We start from the raw sequence: 18,095 nt of genomic DNA on the forward strand, positions 1-18,095 counted from the left end.
CAAATCTAAGTGTAAATTATGATGTCATTTATGATTTACACCATAAAAACAACATTTATATGCATAAATATGGTTTGAATAAATTTATTCAAAAAGATGCCAAGGTTAAATCAACAAACTAATAATATTTTAAAAAGCACATAAACAGAAGATACGAATAGAAGAATTTTTTACGAAAAATAATTAACTAATTTTAACCTGAAAAATTATATTTACATATATTTTAATTGATATAAACTGGGCTCTCAGCTTTTGTTCCCCAAGAAGCAACTCCTTGAACGTGGACTGGTTCCTTTACCATCTTAGCAATATTCGTATCATACCAGTCAGACTGCTTGTTCAGCTCATTGATAACGTGGCGAACGCCATATTTCTCGATAATTGTCTTATCACCAGCAAATAGGTTCGTTCCGAGTCCGAGTCGGTTTCCTCTGATTTTTGCACCAATAGAAGCCAGAATTGTTGGATAAATATCCATCATAGTGAACTTTCTGTTCTTAGAGTGTTCTGTCTTGATTGCGCTGTTAACATAAAGGTTATATGTTGTACGAAGATAATTATTATAGGACATTTCATTATTAAATGGTCCATTGAGGGTCAAATGGTCACCCTGGAATATTAGAGTGGTGTTATGGTAGAAAGCAGAACTCTCAAACCACTTGATGAACTCATTTGCCTGTCTATCAACACATTTGATAACACAATGCCATGAGTTATTGCCTGATAAGTTGCATTGCGGGCAAATGTGGCCGTTGAAGTGGTTATCAAATGTATCAACCATCGCATAAAAAGGTTTACCGGAAGCGGCAAGCTTTTCAATGTGCTTCTTGGCAAAGCCAATTGTTTGATAGTCTTTTGTCCATCCACCAGTGCTAATGTTGAAGGAATCCAAAATTTCATCAGCTCCGTGGGATTTAAATGCAACATCAAGACGCTGGTACTCAGCAGGTGTACCATAGAATACAGCGCCATGATATCCATTGTCCCTGAGGATTTCTCCCAAACAATGTGCTCCAGGAAGGAATTTGTTTGGATCTGGCTTATAGTTGTATGAGTAGGAGACTCTGATAGGAAGTCCACATTCCATTGCGAACATTCCAGCTATTGACCAGCTTGTTCCTGGTACTTGGTGAGCGCCACCGACTTTTTCGTTCTGACTGAAATGAAGGTATTTCTCAGTGTTCAAAGCATTTGCCTGCATGTTTGGCATTGCTGTCTCCTGGAAATAGCCGCCAGCTTCTTTGGCTGCGTATGTGCTTTCATATGACTCAAGAACGAAGACGATTAAGTTCCTCTTCTTTTCTGGGAAAATGACATCTTGAATTTTTGGATCAACATAGTTTTCTTCGAAAAACTTTGTTTCGCGAAGTGTTGGGATGCGGATGGCAGTGAAAACTATGTTGACTAAAAGGATTGCATGGACGATATGGATGATATTTGCACTAATATTAAATTTAATTTTGAATGATAATTTCCTCTGGAACTTCTTGCGCAATGAGACTTGCATTGGAAGATAGAACATTGTAAGTGTATATAATACTACGGATGCAAGTTCTGCGTAAACAAAAATTGACTTAAAATACCATGACACCCAAATCATGTCATTCTGATCAGCTCGCTCTTGTCCAGCGAAATCTTGAAGCTGGAAAAGAATGATATCAGTGTCCAATTGCCCAAACTTATTGTAAATGAACTGAAGTGCAGTAATCAAAAATGTGACAAGGATTACGCATAGAAATCCAAAAGTCCAAGAGACAATTGTTTTTGTCTTTGATTCAGAATTTGAGCAACGTGGATTAAGGGTCTTAAACTTGAATAAGGACGATATAATGTAAAATAAGACTGCAATGATGAACGCTGAAGAGGCATTATAGTAAGAAGAATATATTTGGTGGATTGTTTGCTTCGAACTAAGTATCATAAGCTGGTAAATAATCAAGGATCCGATGATAAATTTGAATGAGACACTTGAGTAATCCAAATCTTGCCCCAGAATGTACTTGCAATATGGTATACTAGCAAGAAATGGTATAACGAAAATAAATGTTCTAATTCCAATCATAGGAGTCGGCAGTTGAATAATAATTTTTAATAAAAATTGAATTATTATTCAAATGTAAATATCCGAAAATCGGCAAAATATTAGATAACTAATGCAAATAATGACATCCTTATCTATGTTAAAATCGAAACCATTGAATAAAGATTTTGAAGAGACGACCAGATTCTAATATCATTATTTTTATATAACAACGAAATGATTGTATCAATATTATTTCCTATCAATTATGTAAACTAATCAAAACTTTCAATTGAATTGAAATCTAGAACAAAAATTGAAAAAATGATTTGAAATCAAGTAAATCATTATTCTCTGTATTATTAAAATATACTATATTTGATGATTATAGAATTCATTTTTATTTTGTTGTTTAATGTTAAAAACCCGTATTTTGGTGTATACTTTTGCAATATTCAGGCATAGTTAAATCATTCGAGATTTCGAAAAATAATCCAATTTTTGACACCATTCAAAAATAGTTTGATCTTTCGTTGAATAATATTTAATATTATCATAAATAATAACTATCTTTCAATTATTTAAATTGATTACGAGTTCATACTTTTGAGAACTCAAGTTCTCACCGACTTCAATGTTGATTAATATGTTGCTTTATGTCAGAATATAAAAATAAAAACTATCACAATATTTCAATCGATCAAGATTTAATCAGTTCTCAATTTTATTAACTATTCAACTTTTTTAAACGAATTAATTTTTAATCGATCATCATGAATAAATATATTTTCTTCAATTATTTTAAATCGGAAATTGAGTTATCAATTTGAAAAATTGATCGATATTAAGCTTATTATCAGTAGTATATTATTTTAAAACTATTTTTATCTTACAAATAATCGTACTTAATTATAAGGAAGATTCATGGAGCACTCTCCTTATGTAACGAATAATCTGAATCACTCATTAAAAACTTTTTTTCTTCGAAAATTTAAAAACTTTGTAGATAACGAATTGTTTTTTACTCAAATTTCAATAGTTTACAATAAGACCGGAATGATGGCAAACCACGAATATTTCGAGGGTTAAATTTCTATTGAGAGTAAATTTGGATTTTAATGCCCATAAAGGAACGATTGAGCGTACTTGCATTGACATTTTCCTCATTTTTTAATATTTATATTTGCAAATAATGAACTTATTCCAACTTTAATTCAAAATTAATATATGTTATATACAAATATTCTATTTACAAAACTAAATCAATAAATTACAATTAATTAATCAAGAAAAATAAAATAATATATAATAAATATTATTTCTTCGAATCAAGGAGTTTCATCAACTTGGCCGAAAGCGATGTATTGCCTTCAAAATAAGCTCTTCTTCCGATCATTCCATACAAATCTTTCAGATTATTTTTAATTGCGACATCTGCGGCCAGATTTGTTTCATAGAACTGGAATAGCAACAAAGCTTTGAGCTCAGCATTCTTTTGTACGTTGATTATCTTCATGACTAAATCGTATTCTCCAAATGTGTACCACATTCTCGTTAAAACGTTGCAGAGAATGCACTGGTATATATCATACTCGGATATCTTATCGAAAACGTTAATAATGGTCTCTATCGTTTCGTTTACCAAAGCATCCGTAATTTTGAACGCAATTTGTCTTGGATCTAACTCATAAAACTTAATAAATGAGCTGCCAAGATCAGCACTACCACTCTTTAATAACAAAACAGCTACTGATTCTTGAGATGCAATACCATCAAAAACATTCAAACCGCTAAAACCGTAAAGTTTTCTTTCGGTACAAAAAACACAAAACAAACGTTGATAAGTGATTGATTGTATTAACTTATCAATCTCTTTCTTGACTGATTCATCTTGTTTGTTCTGGAGCTCTTTAAATAGCATTGCTTGTGCAGAATCCAAATAAGCAAAGTTTTGAACTCCAAAACCTTTCATTGAGAACAAAGAAATCGAAGTTTTTGCTGCTTCCATGTTCATTTCCAAGATTTGCTGCACGTAAAGTGTTAAATGTAACAAGTTCTCTTTTATCGAGAAATCAAGAACAATTTGATTTTGTTCTTTCGACAAACTTTCCAACATTGTATGCGCTTTGTTGTATTCGATACAAGGAATGACAAAATTCTCAATTAAATCATCATTTTTGACGTGTTTCAAAGCTTTCTCGAAATCATTATGCATCACATAATATTCTGATGATACTTTTGGATTCGTGTTATCTAAGATTTGCTGCAAAACTTTGTCAGAAGCTGCTTGATCTGTTTCAAAGTATTTCTTGGAAAATGTTGGTTTTCTTATGAAGTATTCAACAGCATTGAAATGTTTGTTTTGTTTCGGAATGAATCTCAAACATTCATTGTATAAATCCATGTCTCTTACTTCCTTGAAAACTTTTAATTTGTATTCTTCAATGTCTATTTCCCATAAATCTCTGATTTCACTTAAAAATGTGAATAAATCATCTCCAAAACATAGTTCAAACAATTCTTCACCAAATTGTTTTCCTTGGTAATCTCCCAATTTCAAGTTCGACTCAAAAATTGTTCTTGATTTAACCAATAAATTGTAAACAACAAAAATCTTTTTGACTGACAAATTTTCGTTGTAAAATTTTGGTTTTTCAAACAATTTATCCCATGAAATGTCGAATTCAGTGTTCTGTGAAAATGAAATTTCACTGGGATATGTTTGTAAAGTTGAACGATAAACATCAATTTTCATATCGGCGGCAGTTGTCAAAATATTTTCAATTAAACCGAAACCGGCAATAAATTCTTCTTTTGACAAATATTTAACACGATTTTCTATTTCTTTTGAGAAATAAGCCAAGAGATCTTTGTCATTATTATATTGTTTTCTTACTAATCTGCAGAAATCAACGAAATTCCTTGTGAGTTTCAATTCAGAAAATCTGTCTTTTTCTGTCACTTTTTCTTCTTCAACATTTTCAATTTTAATTTTTTGTTTTTGAGATAATTCAGAAACCATCCACGAAAGATGTTTAATTTCATTGAAAATAGCTAACATCTCTTCGGCATCTTTGAGATTTTCTTCTCTTATGAGTTTCTTAAACAAATCTTCAACAGGAAATGGATCTTCGAATTTGTTCAAAAACAAAAGTTTTTCATAAACTTCATCATTGATGTTACATCTTTCCAACACATTTAATATTTGTTTGATGTTCCTATTCTTTGTGTTTTTATAGATAATTTCACTGAAATCATATAATTTAAATGAAATTTCTTCAAATGTTTCTTTTTCGAATTTTTGATTTGAAATTTCATTCAACAAAAACTTTTCCAATTCTTCTTGTGAATATTTCTCAATTTCATCAACATTTAACTTGTCTTTTGTTGTATTTGATGAATTGTTATTAATAGAGTCAATATATTCCATCATTACCTTTGATTTTGTTATTAATTCTTTGTTCTTTCTCTTCAAAGCAACAGCAGATAAAATTGTTTCTTCTTTGTCAACAAATTTCGAAATTGTTTCGAAAGGAATTTGGTCGTTTTCGAAAATAACTGTTTCCAAATTGAATTTCATCATTTTAGAAACTTTCATAGCTTCATCCAGTTTGTTCTCTACTAGTAACTTCTCAACCATCTTCGATCTATTCACCTTCAAAGCATCAAAAACTGTAGAACCGTTTTGTAAAAGTGGTGGAATGAAACAATCCAAATATTCAAAGAAACCTGACAACAAACCAATTTTTTCGTTCTTTACAGAAGGTGTTTCCCAAAAAACACTCGTCATTCTGATGCATTTCTGTTCAATGGTATTTACAAAATTGACATCTATCGGTCTAACCGCTGTCAAAACCGCCAAACCTCTTTTTTGTAATCTGTCATTTTTCAGAAGATTTATTTCGGTTAGAGGTGAAGTGACTTGACAGTTTTGTAAACTTATCAATTCGTCATTGAAGGAGAAACCAACTTCCATCATTGCGTAGTTCGATCCCTGGAAACCTTTGAGTTTTTTATTTTTGAATTCAAAAATTTCTGAAGCGGCGTCGATTATTTCTCTCAATTTCATATCACTTTGCGCAATATTATATGCAATTTGGAAATCACCTGAAATTAATGATTGTCCGACACGAGATACTGTTGAAAGGAAGCAGTTCTTTAAGTCTCCTCCGTTGGAATTAAACAATTCCGATTGTAATTTGTTGTGACCTTTTTGAATCACGTTTACTAAATTCATGTCATCGGAATAGTTCAAAAGAAGCATACAGATACATTCTGCTGCATCCAAACTGCAGATATAATCATTACCTTGCTTGATAAAGATCGTTGAGAAGACATCAATCAATACTTTCATTTTTGTCTCTGGATTAATTATATTATTTATGAAATTCTCGATTTTGTTGCTTTCTTCGACTTTGTATTGCCCGGTAACAATCTCTAATGCAATGAATATCGCAAAATAGGCACAAACAAAGTCATTGTCGATATTTCTAGCAATATCAGTTATCATATACAGTTTTTGATCGAAAACATTGTCGAAATTGACTGCATTTGCACCATGTAGGGAACTTTGAAGCAGATATGGTAAGGAATTCTCAAGAAAATGGCCGGGATTTATTGATATTCCATTAATACGTTTAACTTTGTCTAAAAGAGCTAAATCATTCTTAACTCTTTGTATAAATTCATCGGCAATTGTATTTTTCGTAGTAGTAATCGATTTTAGTGTTGGATAATAATTTTCATCTTGAATGAAAGACAAAAACGTCCAAGTTGATAGTTCTCCAAGCATGTTACATATTTCTAAGCATGAATCATAATTCTTTAATCGAAATTGGGAAGAAGCCAAAGCTCTGATCACTTCTATGAAATGTACTTTAGTTGTAGCTGCTGTATTGAGTGCGCTGTGTAGAGGAGTTGCTGATAAGAAGGATGTCGATGGAAAAGAGTTTTCACTCACGAAGAAATTTTGGAAAAATGTAAGAATATCGTTTGAAATCGTTAAATTCTGAAAAAGATCTTCGTAATCTGATCTAGATTCTAATGTAATGCCGACATCAAGAAAACCTTGCTTGCCTAGTAAAATAAACGAAGTAACGCCAAATGCTTGAGCAATTTGTTCGAAAGGTATCATCAGAGAATACTCTGATACTGTTTCAACAAACACTCTCGCATATGAAGGATAGTACTTTAAAAATTCGAAAAATGATTGAATTAATTTGATAATTTGACCGTCATCGGCTGCTTTGTTGATGGTAGATATTTGCTTGTAGAATTCTACTGTTGGTTTCGTCCTAATTAGTAATAAATCATGTAAGTATAATTGGAATAATTGATTATTATTTATTCTGTAAACAGAATCACCGATGCAAGCGCATGCCCATTTAAATAAATTTTCATCAGTAATGAATTCCGAAACGGTGAATCCTTTTGGTAAATCGGAATTTAAAATCAAATCTAAAATTTCCTTTTTCTTTTCATCTGATAAGATATTAAAGAACATATATGTCAATGGAATCTTCCCGAATAATATTTGCCGCAAAGAATTCGAGGCTAAGATGTCCGCGGGCAAAGATAAATTCAAAGATTTCATTTGTCTCAAAAAAAGGAAAAGTGACGATAAAGATTTTGCCGAAAAGTGACAAAATAATGAGCACTCATGCAATTGAAAAACCGAACAAAGAAGCTAAATTGAGTCTATTTTCTAAGGGTAAAGAGATTCAGTTTTCTGCACTTCCATCAGTACCATCAGGACCTACTATCGTAAAGGCTCAGAAAGATACGAATCCCGATTTAGTTTTCGCAAAGCCATTCAAAATCGAAGAAATCCTTGAAGAGATCAAGAAGGCCAAGGAAAATACAGGAAATCAGTTCACAAGAGCTTCAAAAGGCTACATTTCACTCATGAATTATATTAATGACACACAAACAAGAAAAAGAGGCAAGCAACAGTTCAACCCTTCAAAAGGCTTCAGCGCTGAAGCAGAGCTTACTATCAAAAACGAAGATAGATATATCCCGCAATCTTGGATGAAGAGAGCCAACGTTTGGGAAGACGAATCATTTGATGCATTCCAATACTCAGTCAATATGCTCCTTAACAGATTGACTGAAGGCCAGCTAGCATCAACAATTTCTCAACTTGAGCAACATATCAAGGAAGACAAGCATATCGCATATACAGCTACGTTCATTGTTGAAAAAGCTCAGATTGAGCATGCTTTCGCACCTCTCTACGCCAAGTTTATTAAGAATGTTTCGATTGCAAAATTACGTGATCGTGTTCTCAATAAAACGATCGATGAACTTGATGACTTCCTCATCAACGTTCCAAGTACAGAAGAAGAAGCTCTCAAAGCCAAAGGAACGTCCAAATTTTTGTCATCAATCATCTCAAACGGAATTTTGGAGCAGGCAAATGGCTTAAACAAGCTTACCGATATTCTTAAGAAGCTCAAGGAGACAGGCAACGAGAATATTGTCGGAATGCTTGAAACATTTGTAATGAACTCCGAAAAAGACTTTGTTTTGGCAATTAAGCCTGAACAATGGACTATTTTCGACGAATGCCTCAAGGCTGAGAACCCATCAACCTACAAAGGCTGCATGCTCTTGAACATTCAGGAATTAAGAGAACAAATCCTCAACAACCGCCAAGCCACAAGAAAAGTGGTCGCAGAAACAAAGACAGCAGATGAAGTGATCGAAGTTATCCGAAATCTCTATTGCGATTTTACAGAAGGAACTAAATTGGCCGAAATTTCAGTTGACGCCAACCAATTCTTACAAACAGCATTGCAGCAACTCCCAGATCATGTCAAAGATGCTGCCTGCTACGCAACTTTCCTCGGCCACGCAATTCCAAAATGTAAACTCAACGGATCTAAGCAATACGCGCAAATCTGTACAAAATACTCTAACAAAATTACAGAACAGAAGATTGCCGACGAATACCCTAAGATTTGGCAAGCTTTCTTCAAGATTATCGTTGGATTATTTACATTTGGCCATCTTTCCAAAGAAAAAGCTACAGCGATCACACAAACATTCCCAGATGCCAAAGATGCCAAAGTTAACTTCCTGGAAGAAGCCAAATGGTTCTTATACGATAATTACGATTTCCAACATCCCTTCAAGCCACAGAGCGTTGTACATGAAATATCTGATGCTCTTATGATGCCAGAGCATATTGACAACAGAGACCAAAATTCTCCATTATCTCGTTTAATTGCAGTTGCTACTTGCAGAGTTGTTGTTAACAAGGTCGTTGCACAAGTAGATAAATGCGATGAAATCATCCAGAGATACTCAAGACTCCTCAATCAGATAATTAAGAAATTACCTGAAGTAATTGAGGAAGAAATCAATATCGCTAACGAAGAATACAGTTTCCCATATAACTACGAAGAATTATCCGCAAAGATACATTAGATAAAGATAAAGTTTGTTTTCAATAAATTTTTCCTGATTTTTCTTATCTAACAAATCATATGATTTAAGTTGTGTTTTACTTTTCATTATTTTTCTTTTCTAACAACTCATATGGTTTAGGTTTGTTTTCAATAAATTTTCCTGATATTTTTCTAAATCTATTTAATACACTGATTTTATAAAGAGATTATCAATATAAATAGAGGTAAATCAAAATAAACTCACCCCCGACTGTAGATGTACTATTCTTGAATTTAGGAGTGTTTTAATAAACTTTGTTTTGATGCTGGGTTTTTGAAAAATAAACTTATGCCTCTAAACTAAAAACACTTAACAGATTCGAGTTCATTTATTAAGATGTTCAATTAATTAGATAATTCAGTTTTGATCACAGTATTTCAAGTATTATTTTACTTGAAATTGATTTTAGAATTAAGACCCCACAGTTATCTCAATTTCTGTGTTCAAAGACATAAATTTTCATCATAACGTTGCATATTTTTTTGGGTCCCACATTTTCTTGAGGGTCGTAGGTATTATTGTTGCATGCTAAGTAGTGTCAATGTGTAAACCTCTCAATTTTATCGTCGGGGAAGCAACACAATTCCCTCAAAAATATTGAAAAAATATAGAAAATAAAATGAATTAAGATGTACTTAAAATGAGAAATAGATTATGATATTAGATTTTAGAAAAAACAGACTTTTGATATAACTTTTGAGAATCTCATATAAAAAAAAGCATTTAAAAATAAATTTAAATATCTTATTTATTTTACTATTGTAAATATATTCTGAGATTTTTAGAAAAAAACACTTTTCATAAGTATTCAATATTTGAGAATAGGGTCCAAAAAAAATAGATTCTCTTATATTTGCTTATATAAAAGGAAACTCTCTATCAGATGCGAATGCCTGAATTCAGCACCTCTGATAAAGAGTTTCCTCTTATATAAGCGGATCTTTTTCATGAGTTATTGTTAATATAAAAACATAAAAAGCTACCAATATGAGAAATTAAACCCTGCGAGGTGCCAGTCTAGAACTGGCACTTCGCAGGGTTTAATTTCTCTTGACAAATGACAAAACTTGTTCGCAATTGTGAACCATTGCGAGCAAGTTTGCCAGATATCTGGAAGGAATTGCTCCTTATGATATATGCATTGTAACTGTATATATCATAAAGAGCAATTCCTTCAATTAAACGCAAAAACTTTGGTGCAATCGTTGCTGATTGCACCAAAGTTTTCGAACTTTCCCGAGGGAATTGGAGGGTGAGAGATACATAGTCTATCTATGTACCTCCCACCCTCCAAATCCCACTCTAAATGGGAGAAACTTTGTTCGCATGTTATCTTATTCAAACAAAGTTTCTCCCATTTAGAGAAGGAATAGGAGCCTACCAGGCACTGATATATAATCAGTGCTTTGTAGGCTCCTATTCCTAATAAAAATTTGAAAACTTTGGAGCATTTGATTATTGTATTTTGTCAAGAGAAATTCAACCCTGCGAAGTGCCAGTTCTAGACTGGTGCCTCGCAGGGTTTAATTTCTCATATTGGTAGATTTTGATGTTTTTATATTAACAAAAACAAATGAAAAAGATTTGCTTATATAAGAGGAAACTCTCTATCAGAGGTGCTGAATTCAGGCATTCGCATCTGATAGAGAGTCTCCTTTTATATAAGCGAATATAAAAGAATCTATTCTTTTTTGGAGCGTATTTTCAAATATTGAATACTTATGAAAAGTGTTTTTCCTAAAAATTTAATATAATGCTTAGCACAATATATAAAATTAAAATATCTATAATTATTTTCTATATCACACTTTTCATTACACCTTGAAAAGTCTTCTCAAACTCTATTTTTAATTATTTTTTAGATATATCTCAAGTGTGATTATTCAAAAACTCATATAGACTATATTTATTTTTTTCATTCAAAAAATTATATGAGAATCTCAAATTAACTTTCAAATTTTTTATTTTAAAAACATATTAATAATAATATTTTAAGATACTTTTTCGCCCAAAAAATAATCGTACTTCCTCGACGATTAATAGACTCTCAATTTCTATCGTTGACACTACTTAGCATGCAACATTATTTAAAACAGTTGTCCATAGAAACACTTATATATGAAATATTGCAGATAATGAATTTTTGGGGAATTTTGAATAGTCTACAAAATTTACAATTGGTTTGATATCGTTCTCTTATCAAAATCAAACACACTCATCAAAAATTGAATCAAAAACCGCCAGGACCCGTCAAATTTCCTGGACCCAGAAAAACGTGCTACGTTATTTAAAATAATTCGAAATTTACAGCCTTAGAGAGTGGATTAGTGCAAAGCCCTCAAGGTCTTAACTACTTTGTAAATGAAAAAATCTGGATGAGTAACATGTCTTAATCAAAACTCAAAATTTATATCCACATGATTGTATCATTTTTCCTTTCAACTATAATTCAGAAATCATGTCTTTTTTTTTGACACGTATTCAATATTTGAGGGAAAAATAAAACACGATGAAATTTTTTCCTCATTTCACTTTCATGACTGCCGAAGAAACAAGTGGCCATGTAGTTAAAAATGATATCACAAACTCTACTCGAATTGATAAAGAATTATTATCAAAGCATCTAAATGAAATTGTTGGAGAATGGGAATTCCAATCTCCGAAAGAAGTTGAATTTTTCGAAAATAAGTTTACTCAGGTTAGATTAGTCCGTTTTACAGACCGGCAACTCATTTCCTATCTGAATATAATTGATGATGGCAAACCTATTGCTCTTGACCTTGAATGGAACCCTTTTACTCGACAAAATGGAGTTAATCTATTTCAGTTGTGTACATCCAGAGGATGCTTACTTATTCATAGACGTTCTGGTCAGAAGAATGATGAATTTTTTGAATTCCTCAAAACTCATCAGTTCTTCATGAAAGATATTAGCAATGATTATCCAATGCTCCAAACAACATTTGGAAAAAACTTTCCATTTCAAGTTTGTGATGTTGCCGCTCAAATTCTTCGCCCAGAAAAAAAGTCTGAAAAATTTGAAAAAATGGTTGTACAATTTTCACATTTAAAACCGACTGGAAAGTTCAAAAATAAGAAAATTTCGCGCTCCAAATGGGATAGGAATCTTAATCCACGCCAAATTCTTTATGCTGCATTTGATGCTGTTGGTCTTTATGCTTGTTTAGAAGAATTTCAAAAGTATAAATTTGAGTTTCTCCATCCAGAAGCAATCAAATCTATGTCTATGTCTATATCTAAAGCACGAGCTTCCAAGAAGGAGAAAAATAAGCCCCCATATGCAAAAGCATTGTCGAAGAAACTTGATCATATCAAAATTTTTGCCGAAGCATTTGAAACGGAAAAGAATAGGCATGATCCAGATTATTGCATCGATTTGAATGGAGTTTCAGAACTAAAATTCGAAGAATTGCCAATGTTTGCTGATTTCTACAAGCAAAAATGGGATAAGCCATACATGAATGTTGAATTTGTAAAAGGAACAATATCAAAAGTCAGTATGGTTTTGTCATCAGATCCCAATCTTAAAGAAATACTGCACAACATTGATGATGGTTTAACAATGTCATTGGAAATAAAATATAATCCCAAAGATGCTGATCCTTTTATTTCACTTATTGGTATTTGTTCATCTTTGGGATGCTTATTAATCAAATGCAAAGATGGAAAAGCATGCGATGATCTAAGAGAATTTATTACTAACCATAAATTTGTTTTCATTTCCTCAAAACGTATCCACGATTATATGAAGAAAATGTTTGGTTCTGACTTCGAAATTCCAATTGATGAAGAGAAAATAAATCATCTCAACAATTACCAACATACTAATGTGCTTCTTTCAGTAGAATTAAACCATTCCGACTGGAATCAGGATGAGTATACTGATGCAATGGTATTGAATTATGCAAATGGAGTTTCATATTTGTATCATTTCATTACGCATCACGTTTAATTAAGTGAGTTCACATTTGTCTTTTAAATGATTTTCTTTAAAAATCTATATACAATAATTAATTATGCGCAGCAAATAACCTTGGCCAGAAATTATACAGCTTTATTTAAATATCCTGCTAACACAAATATATTGTTTCTCCCAAGTGCTGTTTTTCCATTTTGTAATTACCCTAATGGATAAGTTCTATAAATCCAACTTATATGCAAGTGCTAGACTATGGCTAAGATCTTTATAGACTCTCCCAATCAACGGAAAATTCAAAAAAAATAATATAAATGATTTTAAATATAATATTATTATATTGAATGGAAGAAGAATTATGATGACATTATTTGTTTCTTCAAATTCAATGCAATTATTGACATCTTGAATTAAATCTGAATATAAATGCGAAATAAGCTGAAAATCGGTATCGTCATTCCTTATGTTAAGCATTTTATAATTATAAAAAAATAAAATCTCTGTGCACGTTTAGAGATAAAATGGAGGAACCTGAATCCTCGACAGCAGTTCCCCCACCTGAACAAAGTACAAGCCAAGCAGAGTCTCAGAACAGTGAGCAAGCAGAACTTGATTTATTTTTCGAAACCATAAGGAAACACACTAATAAAAAGGCAAGAGACATCAAACAGCGTCATTTAGAAGAAACTCATAATTTACGCAAGAAGTATAAGCAAGTTAAAGAGCAATTACGTATACAAAAGAAGTTTATGGACAATAAATTAATTTCCGAACAATTTTTGCAAGAGCAACTTAATAAAGCTACCGTTGAAGTCACACAGCTAAGACTTATACGCGAAGATCTCAATTCTTCTCTGAAGCAAGCTCAGGCTCAAATAACGTATCTGACATCTGAGCTCGAAAAGGTTAGACAAGGGTATTCTGATGAAGATCAAGAGAAGCAGAAAGATTTAAATACACTAAAGGCTGAATTGAATGCTGCAAATGTAAGGATTGAACAAATGCAAGCTGAATTCCAAACGTCTAACGATCAGCTAATTCGTCAGAAAGATCATTTAAAGAAGGAGCTGAAAGAGGCTCAAAATCAGATTGAAGCATTACAAGATGAGCATTTCAATGCTGTTCAGAAGTCAACAACAATAGAAAACGAGCACGAAGCATCTAAAACTAATTTTGTTAAAATACAGCAAAAACTTTCTGAACTTAAATTAATCAACGAAAATCTCAAAGATAACGCTACAAAATTGAACCAAGAGCTTCAAAAAGAAAAGCAAAAGAATGATCAGATGAAAAATGATTTGGAGCAAGCTCAATCAACAATAGCAAAATTGGAATACGAAAACGAAAATCTAACCCAAAAAGTAAATGATGAAGGAAGTACAGCAAAAGATAATTTAACTCGGCTTCAAAATGCGCTTGTCGAACTTGCTGAAGCAAAAACCCAAAAAGAGACCCTTGAATATGAATCGACAAGAGTAAATAGAGTTTTGCAAAAGCAACTTGATCTTGCCCAAACTAACTTGAAGACTGCTCAAGAAACAATTACCAATCAAACAGGAGAAATCGATAAGTTAAAAGATACAATTGACAATATAGCGAGTGAATATAAAGATCAGAGTAGAGAATTAAATGCCGTGAGATCTCTTAAAGAAGGTGCAGAAAATGAACTTGAAAATGCAAGACAACAATTAATTCAAATGAATGAAATCATTGATACAGTTAAATCTGAAAGAGGTTCTTTACTTTCACAGATTGCTAAATCAGAAACTGATATTCAGGCAAAAGATGATCAAATAACTATATCTGAAAAGCAAATTATTACTCTTCAAAGTGAATCGACAAATCTTAAGGAAACAATCAAGAAATTAAATGCTCAAATTGATACATTAAACGAAGAAAAATCCAAAGTTGTTGATGATGAAATATTGAAACTTAAAGATGAATTAAATAATTTACATGATCAATATTCCAAATTGGAAGAAGACAGAAATATGCTGGAAGCACAACTAGGTGAAGCTGAATCAAATGAAAATCTTTTGCAATCAAAAGTTGCAAGTCAAGAAAAAGAACTTGAATTTTTGAGGCAATTTTCAAAGAGAGATAATGATAAGTTTTCGAATTTAATAAATGAAAGAAAAACACTTGGAGAGCAAAATCAGTCACTTAAAGCACAACTTCAAACTTCAAAACAAGAAGAACAAAAATGCCGAAATACAATTTCATTAATTCAAGTCGAATTAGAAAATTCAAAGCAGGCAGCAAAAGAAAATGAAGTTAAACTCGCAACAGCAATTGATGAGAAGACTAAATTGCAAACAACTATAGATTCATTAACAGAGCAACTTTCTAACTGCAAGGCAACTCTGTCAACTCTGAGAACAGAAAATGCTGGATTAAAGAAATCACTTGCAAATGCAAAATCAACTATTGAATCAGGTGATTCTCAATTAGCTTTATTAAAACAAAATGAACAAGATGCATTAACAAAAATTGATACATTAAATCAAACTCTTTCGCAGCTTAAAGAGGAGAATAATAATTTAGTTTCCTCAAATACCCAATTTAATGATGAATTGGCTGATGCTGAAAACAAATATGAAGTTGAAAAGAAGGCCAAAGAAAAAGCATTATTGGAAACTCTTTCTTTGAAATCTCAATTAACGAACTCGCAAAATGAATTAATAAATGTAAAGCAACAACTTGCACAAACAAAGGAAATATTATCACAGAGAATTGAATCTCTCAATGAAATGGTTGTTGAAAGCACAACAATAAGATCTCAAATTGACGAAGCAAACATTTCTATCACTGCAGCAACAAGTGAAAAAGAAAAATTAGCTCAGAAACTTGCAGAAACGACAAGTCAATTGAAGAATGTAACGGATGAATGCGCTCAATTACATAAGAAGCTTCTTGAAACAGAACAAAAGATGTCAGAACAAGACCGAATAAGATCTGATAGTGAAGTTGCCGAAAAAGAAAAGGAACTGGAAACTCTCAAGGATGAAATAGAGAAGTTAAATAATCAAGTTAACAAGTTGAATTCAACAATTGAAGAACAAAAAGCAGAAATTGAAGAGCATAAAAAAGATATTGGAGACATGGAAAAGAAGGCATCAATTGATTCAACAACAATTAAATTATTAAGCACTAAATTATCATGTCTTTCTAGAGAAAACTCTGTCCTAAGACAAGAAATTTCTTCATTAACTAGTGATAAAGAAGATCTTCGTGTGAAACATGAACAAGAAATTAAAGAACTAGAAAGTGTTCATTCAGAGAATATTGCAGATACGAGGGATCAAATGAATAACTCTGTCAAAGCAATAGCTGCAGAGAATCAGAAATTATCTGCCAAGATTAATGATTTACAAAGAGAAAAAGAAGATTTGTTGAAGCAAATTAAATCATCTGAAGAAACAACACAAAATACAATGAATGAATTAAACAACTTAAAGATGCAATTCGATGAGAACATGAAACGTCTTGATGAAGTAAATGCAGAGAACTCTAAATTACAGAAAGAAGTTGTAAGTCAGATGAAAGCAGCCAATTTCAATCAGACAGCAAATATGAAATCAAATATCCTTCAAAAACAGCTCATTGCAAGATTTGAAGTAATGCTTGGTAAATATGACAAACTCAAAGATGAAAAGAAGAAATTTATTGCTCAGAACGCAAAAATGGAGCAATTAAATGTATCAATTTCATCTCTTGAAGCTCAAATATCTTTGTTAAGACAAAAGATTGTTGAATTGACTGCTACAACTGAAGCTGCCTTAGCTGATAAAGAAGCAGCTGAAAAGAAATTGCAGGAACTTTATATTGAAATTAGAAAAGCATGCGGGTTTGGAGAGAAGGATGATAGACCAATTATATCTATATTGCATTCAAACGAGCAACTACTCAAAGAATTATCAACTTTAAGAGAACTCGTTTCTCTTTCTCATAATGAAATTGAATCATTGATCAGTGCAAGAGGCACTCAAAGTCAAGAATATTCAGAATTAAAGAAACAATTAATAGCTGCACAATCAGAAAACGAAAAGTTGTTATATGAATGTGCATCGTTGAAAGCTAATTGTGATAAACTAAGTGTCGAACTGTCCAAAATCAGATTAGACAATGAACAATATCAGAAGGAGAAGGAAAACATGGATAAAGCGATTGTCACATTGAGGAAAACAATATCAATGCTAAAGAAGACACTTCAAACAAACGAGGACGAGAAGAATGCAATTAAGAAAGAGCTAATGGAAGTTAAAGTCAAATTCGATCTACGTGGTACTACTTGCTTAGAAAAAAGCGTCTAATTTATTTTATTTTTTATTTGTTATATATTTCGGTATTAAATATACTAGTATGTTTGCCATTAATTTAATAAATGCCATTTTTTAAAAGATGTTTCGGGATTGATGAGAAAAGAATACGGATTCGGATGTTTTATCCAAAAAAATGAATAGTTATCGACCAAACGTATGTTTTATTATAATTTTTAACCTATTTTATAATTTAATATAATTTTAATTCTTTTATTGTTACTTGGAAAAAATTATTAAAAAATTAAGTAACAGTAATGAATCAATTTTCTCTTAACATATATGAAAGGATCTATATTCTCTTAATATATACTCACGTTCCAGTTTATAATTGCTGACAAACTGGCCAAATAAGAAATCAAACTGT

General features: G+C 31.8%; 5 protein-coding genes across 5 annotated transcripts, besides 1 other annotated feature; 3 read left to right on the top strand and 2 right to left on the bottom strand.

The window, feature by feature from the left end:
* Positions 1–179: 179 nt before the first annotated feature.
* Positions 180–2,080, bottom strand: TVAGG3_0048080 (sulfatase family; the record flags this gene model as incomplete). Its single annotated transcript, XM_001327013.2, has 1 exon — positions 224–1,921. The coding sequence occupies one exon, from the start codon at positions 1,919–1,921 to the stop codon at positions 224–226; it is 1,698 nt and encodes a 565-aa protein (XP_001327048.1).
* A 1,255-nt stretch (positions 2,081–3,335) lies between these two features.
* Positions 3,336–7,613, bottom strand: TVAGG3_0048090 (uncharacterized protein; the record flags this gene model as incomplete). The annotated part of the gene is made up of 1 exon (XM_001327012.1): positions 3,336–7,613. The coding sequence occupies one exon, from the start codon at positions 7,611–7,613 to the stop codon at positions 3,336–3,338; it is 4,278 nt and encodes a 1,425-aa protein (XP_001327047.1).
* Positions 7,614–7,641: 28 nt separating this feature from the next.
* TVAGG3_0048100 (armadillo (ARM) repeat-containing protein family) lies at positions 7,642–9,469 on the top strand (the record flags this gene model as incomplete). The annotated part of the gene is made up of 1 exon (XM_001327011.1): positions 7,670–9,451. One exon carries the CDS (start codon positions 7,670–7,672, stop codon positions 9,449–9,451), a length of 1,782 nt encoding a protein of 593 aa, XP_001327046.1.
* Positions 9,470–10,535: 1,066 nt separating this feature from the next.
* Positions 10,536–10,922: a mobile genetic element.
* A 1,032-nt stretch (positions 10,923–11,954) lies between these two features.
* On the top strand, positions 11,955–13,627 carry TVAGG3_0048120 (3'-5' exonuclease protein; the record flags this gene model as incomplete). Its single annotated transcript, XM_001327010.1, has 1 exon — positions 12,009–13,445. The coding sequence occupies one exon, from the start codon at positions 12,009–12,011 to the stop codon at positions 13,443–13,445; it is 1,437 nt and encodes a 478-aa protein (XP_001327045.1).
* Positions 13,628–13,918: 291 nt separating this feature from the next.
* TVAGG3_0048130 (uncharacterized protein) lies at positions 13,919–17,781 on the top strand (the record flags this gene model as incomplete). Its single annotated transcript, XM_051220926.1, has 1 exon — positions 16,715–17,722. One exon carries the CDS (start codon positions 16,715–16,717, stop codon positions 17,720–17,722), a length of 1,008 nt encoding a protein of 335 aa, XP_051105912.1.
* Positions 17,782–18,095: the final 314 nt, after the last annotated feature.

Source organism: Trichomonas vaginalis, chromosome IV (genome assembly GCF_026262505.1).
Source record: "Trichomonas vaginalis G3 chromosome IV, whole genome shotgun sequence".
NCBI lineage: Eukaryota > Parabasalia > Trichomonadida > Trichomonadidae > Trichomonas > Trichomonas vaginalis.